Consider the following 6,944-nt stretch of genomic DNA (forward strand, 5'->3'; position numbering starts at 1 on the left):
ATTTTATTGCACTTTTACCCCTCCCTCCCCAGCCTGAAGGCCGGGCTCAGGGCGGCTCACAAACAGAATTACACTAAAAACAATAAAATATTGAAATACAATTTAAAACACACTTTAAAATAGCCGAACCGTTTCAATAATAGGTCAATAATGCCCCCGATGGCGCTAGAATAAAAAATAACAGTCTACAGTTGGGCAGTTAGATGTAATCACCTCCAAGAAGGTTTAAGTGGGGGGGGGGCTCAGCAGTAGAGAAGGAAAAGAGATTTGGGAGGCTAGTATTTATAGGGAGAAACCGCCGCTGTCCTCAACCATAAGCCCTGCGGAATAGCTCCATCTTGCGGGCCCTGCGAAATTCTTGAAGATCCTGCAGGGCCCTGATCTCACTCGGGAGGCTATTCCACCAGACGGGCCAGGGCAGAAACGGCCCTGGTCAAGGCCAAATGGACACTCCTTGGGCCGGAGACCACCGGTAGGTTGTTATTACGTGAACACAAGCTTCTCTGGGGAACATACTAGCTTCTCTGGGGAACATATCGATATGAGATTGACTCTCAGTTAATCCAGAGCAAATGCCCTTCGCCAGTTCCATCCTCTCTGTGACAAATGCAAATTAATATACCCCAAGCTAGCACAAGCTGAATAAAGTTCATCAGTCCATATGTGGCATCCTCTCTGAGGGACTTGATAATTTTGGGGGGGTTTCTTCCTGCCAATAAGAGCAAAACCACGGAGCTGGCATGCCAAGCATCTGGAAGACTACATCCCGTGGCTGGTGGCGACCTTCATCTTGGCGGATGGCAAGCTCTGCAGGTTTAGGATACCCACTTGTCATATCCCATATATGGGAGGGGCCGTGGCTCAGTGGCAGAGCATCTGCTTGGCAGGCAGAAGGTCCCAGGTTCAATCCCTGGCATCTCCAGTTACAGGGACTAGGCTGGTAGGTGATGTGAAAGACCCCTGCCTGAGACCCTGGAGAGCCGCCGCCGGTCTGAGTAGACAATACTGACTTTAATGGACCAAGGGTCTGATTCAGTATAAGGCAGCTTCATGTGTTCATATACTGTGGGTTGGGAGGGCAGGAATAACGATCTTACTTACCTGTTTCACTACTGAGAGTGAATACGGTTGTGTCATTAAAGGATGGTAATTGCTTATGTAACATATGAACCTCCCACACCCTCAGTTTGTGTGTGTAAAGTGCCGTCATGTCGCAGCTGACCCCATAGGGCTTTCAAGGCAAGAGGCTAACAGAGGTGGTTTGCCATTGCCTTCCTCCTCATAGCGACCCTCGTAATCCTTGGTGGTTTCCCATCCAAGTATTAGCCAGGACCAACCCTGCTTAGCTTCTGAGAGCTGACGAGATCGGGGTAGCCTGGTCCATCTCGATTTACAGTTCACAAATTAGTTTGGAAAGTAAATAGATACTATATGCCATGCACACAATGGAAACTGAGTAAAAATATAACAAAGCTATAAAATGATAAAACTATAAAATTATAAAGGGAGCTTTGACTCTCACAAACTCACACCCTGAAAATCTTGTTGGTCCCCAGGGTGCTACTGGACTCCAACATAGACCTGATTCTCCATTTGCTGCCTTTCAGTATCAAAAACAGATTCTTCTTTTTGTCTCAGGTGGGAACGAGAAGATACATGGCTCCTGAGGTATTAGAGGGGGCGATAAACTTCCAGAGAGACGCCTTCCTAAGAATAGACATGTATGCCATGGGGCTGGTTTTGTGGGAACTGGTCTCCAGGTGCCGAGCAGCTGATGGTAAGTCTTGACATCTCCCCTGTGCCCCAGCGTCAGGAGCAATTCTACCGCTGGTAGTCTTCTGAGACATTATGGGTTGCCCTTGTAAAACGAAGGCGTTTCTGTACCATTTCTGCAGCAGAGTGTGACTGGGTTAGTTAGCTAACTGGGAGAAAGCTCATGCTGAAATCAACATTGTTAGTCTTTAAAGAAACCCTGCCAATTTAGATGACCAGGTGATCAGGCAAGACTTCTTTTAGCAAGGGCAGTGACCCTGTATCACACAGGGAAGAATGCCTCTTCTAATACAATACCTGTTATAATGCACATGGACGTTATCTGAAAATGTTCAAAACTGCTTCGGGGTCCTATTTTTACTCAATTGCAAATATTACAGCCTAGGTAATCAGTTAATGAACTAAAACACATATGATTCATCAACTAGATTTTTTAAAAATTGGGTGACATCCGTAGTTAAAACTTACCTTTTTTGGGCGGGGGGGGGGGGCAATCCTCTGTGGACATTGAACCCACTGACCTTATGTAGATGGGAACCATTCTTGTCTGTCAGTTTTAAGAAATTATATTCTGATTAAGGAACTGATTAATTTTAATAGGTTTTTACGATCTTTCGTTACATGGTTCCAATGGCTTAGTTGATGACTCTGAGCCATTCTGCCTTGCAGAAGAAAATATATGGGACCTAATACCTAAATGTAAATGAATAAGTCAGGAGAATTGACTGTTGTGTGCCTCTCCCAGCCCTACCACACCCCTCTGAGTCAGACATGCCTTTGCTGTCAGGTACAGACTCAACATTATGTTCCTTCTGCCGTCTTTGGGGACCTAGGACACCTCTGAGGTGAAGAAGGAGGAAGGCACAATTAATTCAGTTCTTGCTTGCAAGAAACAGGCTGGCCTCTGTTCCTCCGTTACTTGCTGCAGAAGGTTTCCTCTTTCCCCCAACCCATCCCTTCCCAATCATAATGATCACATTTTGAAAGCAATTCAAATGACTTGAATATCTTGAAGAGTCTCTCTCTCGCCTCTTTATATGTAGGGTGGAGAGCTTCTTTTCCCTCTCCCAAAGCACTAGAACTCGGGTGCGCTCAATGAAGTTGTTGGGAAATAGGTTCAGGACAAACAGAAGCACATACTCTAATCTGGAGAACCGGGTTCGATTCCCCAGTCCTCCGCATGAAGCCAGCTGGGTGACCTTGGGCTAGTCGCAGTTCTCTCCAAACTCTCTCAGCCCCACCTACCTCACAGGGTGTTTGTTGTGGGGAAGGGAAGGTGATTGTAAGCCGGTTTGATTCTTCCATAACACGTGGAAGGTCATCACTGAAAAAGATCCGGAGTGTGCATACAACCGCTTTGAGTTGTCTGCGAGGTGGTATTTTAGCAAAACCTTGATCAGCCAAGCAGAATTGGCACAGCAGAGTTGGGAGGGAGGGAGACAGATGCTTGCCTGGGGGCCACCTAGTGAGTTCATGGCTGAGATGAGATTTGAACCAGTGACCTTCCCGACCACAGCTCTTTGTCTTTGTGCTACGCTAACTCCCAATATTGATTATGATGTGGACTGTGGGATTCACTGTCGAGAACCAGATCAGAGCTCTGTGTCGGTTTCCATTGATTTCCGCTCTCGAATGACGTTTTCCCCTCTTTGTGCTTACTCAGGTCCAGTGGATGAATACATGCTGCCATTTGAGGAAGAGATCGGGCAGCATCCATCCCTCGAGGACCTCCAGGAGGTGGTGGTTCACAAGAAGATCCGTCCTGCATTCAAAGAACACTGGCTTAAACATCCTGTAGGTCCTTCATCATTAATCTCTTCTCGGGCAGCTAAGGCGGCTAGCCTTTTGCTGGCAGTCAGCGGGAGCGTGGGGGAAACTGAGATTGACTACGCTACATCACTGTGTAGTGCAGCACTCTAGGAATTCCCCTATCTCTATGGTAAAAACCATAGAAGATTAGGGAAATTCTTAGAGCATCGCCTGTTGCGTTGATGTCACATCCGGGTATGCCATTCCTCCCTCCCTTTTTGCTCCTGCTGCTCATTTGGGGAGGCCGGTGGCTGGATGTTGCCCACCAGAGTGGGCAATGTGGCAACCCAACTACCAGCTGGGCTCAGAAGTACAGTGAAGCAGAACCGGATGCCCCTTTTGAAGTCAATTCCCAAACTAAAAATCCGCAGCATTTTTTTCTAGAAAGGAACCGCCGTGAAGAATAAACAAAAGTCCATATTGAATTTTTTTGTACTCTTCTTTTGCTGTTGCTCCGAGGAGCTATTCAGAAGGCACTGGCAAGGAGGAGAGAAACAGGTTCCGTAGGCATCTGGATTTCTCTCTTTTTTTTGTTTAAAATGGCAGATCCAATATGGACAAATTGCGATCAGTTTTCTGAAAACTACCGGCCTGAGGGCCAGCGTGGTATAGTGGTTAAGAGCGGTGGTTTGGAGCACTGGAGTCTGATCTGGAGAACCAGGTTTGATTCCCCATTCCTCCACATGAGCGGCAGAGGCTTATCTGGTGAACTGGATTTGTTTCCCCACTCCTCCACATTAAGCCACATGGGTGACCTTGGGCTAGTCACAGCTCTCTCAGCCCCACCTACCTCACAGGGTGTCTGTTGTGTGGAGGTGAGGGGAAGGTGATTGTAAGCTGGTTTAATGATGATGAAGAAGAGTTGGTTTTTATATGCTGACTTTCTCTACCATTTAAGGGAGATTCAAACCGGCTTACAATCACCTTCCCTTCCCCTCCCCACAACAGGCACCCTGTGAGGTAGGTGGGGCTGAGAGAGCTGTGACTAGCCCAAGGTCACCCACCTGGCTTCACACCGGAAGGGCTGTCACGCCGGAAAAGGCAAAAAGGGCTTGTTTTCTGCTGCTTCAGAGAGCAAGGCCAGATTGAAGAGGCTTAAGTTGCAGGAGGGGAGACTTTGGTTAAATATTGGGAGAAAATGCCGAACTGTAAGAATACCTTGACATTGGAAGCAGTTACCCCAGAAAGCAGGTTCTTTGAGCAGAGACTAGATCAGGTGTCTCCAGCATGGTGGCAGCCAAGCGTTTTTAGGAAGTGGGTGGGGCCAGGTGGGGCTTTAGCCCAGCAAGGCTTCTGATTGGTCACTGGAGATTTCATTAGTTGTGCAGACTTTTTAAAGGTGGCTTTGGTAGCTGCTGCCACCATCTTCATTGTGTGACTGAAAGTAATCTGGGGGCGCCATTTTGTGGCTGCACTCACCAGACGGTGTCAGTTTTTTTTTTAAAAAAAAATATATATATATATTAAAAAATTTCAAACAGTTAAACAAAACATGCAAACGAACATACACATCAGATTCTTGCATTATACTGGAACTTACTCTATAGTTTCAATTCAACTGTACATTCTTTGGATTATTATGTTTTCATATTTTACAATAGATTTTTTAACTTAAATTCTTAAATTCCATTATTATTTTTTAATTATCAGCTATATAATCAAATAACACTTTCAATTTATCATAAAATTCAGAGGCTGATCTATTGTGCCCTAAAGATGCTAGTTTAGCCATAGTTGCATGTTCTGCTACATTATTTGCCCATCCAACTGCATCTGGAAAATCTTTCCACTTTCTTTCATACTCTACTCTTACCACTATCACCATATACTTAAATAGTTCATTATATATATTTTGGTATGTTATCTGGCAAAATATTTAGCAATGTGTTTTTTGGATCTAACACAAACTTAATTTTCAATATTCTTTGCATTTCATCATGTATCATTTCAAAATGTTCTGTATTTTTTGCATTTCATCATGTATCATTTCCCAATATTTTCTTGCTTTTTTTTTTATGGTGTCAGAATTTCAACAGTACCTGCAAACGCAAAAAGGTTGGAGACCCCTGGACTAGACAGCCATCTGTGGGAGATTTCCTGCATTTAGTGAGGGGTTGAACAAAGACCATTTATACATGGGAGGTTTTGCCTTGGATTTGCCGTTCTCTAGATGCACATTTTCCCCATCCACCTTCTCAAAACTCAACAATAAACCCCCATGCAGAGTTTTGAGACTTCTGATGGGGAAAATGCGTCTGGAGAGCGGCAAATCCAAGGCAAAACCTCCCGTGCGTAAATGGCCAAAGTGTCCCCTTCAGACTTAGGACCCTGCACACAGGTGATTTTGCTGTCCTTTCACCAGCTTTGAGCTCAGTTCAGGAAGGAGTTCTTGGCAGGTGGCGGTAGCTAAGGCAGAGAGGGAAGAGAAGTGGGTTGCAGTGGGTTCCAGTAGGACACTTAGGATCATAGAATCCCAGAATTGGAAGGGAGCACCAGGGTCATCTAGTCCACCCCCCCCTGCACAATGTAGGAAATTCACAACTACCTCCCCCACACACACCCCAGTGACCTCTACTCCATGCCCAGAAGATGGCCAAGGTGCCCTCACTCACATGATCTGCCCAAGGTCATAGAACCAGCATTGCTGACAGATGGCCAACTGTTTGTGTGTGTAAAGTGCCGTCAAGTCGCAGCTGACTTATGGCGACCCCTTTTGAGGGTTTTCATGGCAAGAGACTAACAGAGGTGGTTTGCCAGTGCCTTCCTCTGCACAGCAACCCTGGTATTCCTTGGTGGTCTCCCATCCAAATACTAACCAGGGCTGACCCTGCTTAGCTTCTGAGATCTGACGAGATCAGGCTAGCCTGGCCCATCCAGGTCAGGGCAGATGGCCAACTAGCCCCTGCTTAAAAACCTCCAGGGAAGGAGAGCTCCCCACCTCCCAAGGAAGCCAGTTCCACTGAGGAACCGCTCTAACTGTTAGAAAATTCTTCCTAATGTCAAGATGGAAACTCTTTTGATTTAATTTCAACCCGTTGGTTCTGGTCCAACCTTCTGGAGCAACCTTCTTGAGCACCTCTGTTTCCTTCTCTTTTCGCCCATCCAGGGTCTGGCGCAACTTTGCATCACCGTAGAAGAGTGCTGGGACCACGACGCCGAGGCACGCCTCTCCGCAGGTTGTGTGGAGGAACGGATTTCTCAGATACGCAAACTGGTAAACGGCCCTACCTCGGACTGCCTCGTTTCCATCGTGACCTCCGTCACCAACATGGACCTGCTGCCCAAAGAGTCAAGTATCTAGATCCTGGTTCCCTTATTTTTTTGGGGGGTGTCTTTCCAGACTCAGTGGATTTTTTTTTAAA

General features: G+C 46.2%; 1 protein-coding gene across 1 annotated transcript in view; it reads left to right on the forward strand.

The window, feature by feature from the left end:
• ACVR2B (activin A receptor type 2B) overlaps nucleotides 1-6,944 on the forward strand; it is a 121,439-nt gene extending 114,495 nt beyond the window's left edge. The window contains exons 9-11 of the mRNA XM_056857432.1: nucleotides 1,639-1,777; nucleotides 3,437-3,567; nucleotides 6,689-6,944. Of these exons, the coding sequence (XP_056713410.1) occupies nucleotides 1,639-1,777; nucleotides 3,437-3,567; nucleotides 6,689-6,883 (465 nt within the window). The 3' untranslated portion in view covers nucleotides 6,884-6,944. The remainder of the gene's footprint in view (nucleotides 1-1,638; nucleotides 1,778-3,436; nucleotides 3,568-6,688) is intronic.

Source organism: Euleptes europaea, chromosome 11, assembly GCF_029931775.1.
Source record: "Euleptes europaea isolate rEulEur1 chromosome 11, rEulEur1.hap1, whole genome shotgun sequence".
In the NCBI taxonomy this organism is placed as follows: domain Eukaryota; kingdom Metazoa; phylum Chordata; class Lepidosauria; order Squamata; family Sphaerodactylidae; genus Euleptes; species Euleptes europaea.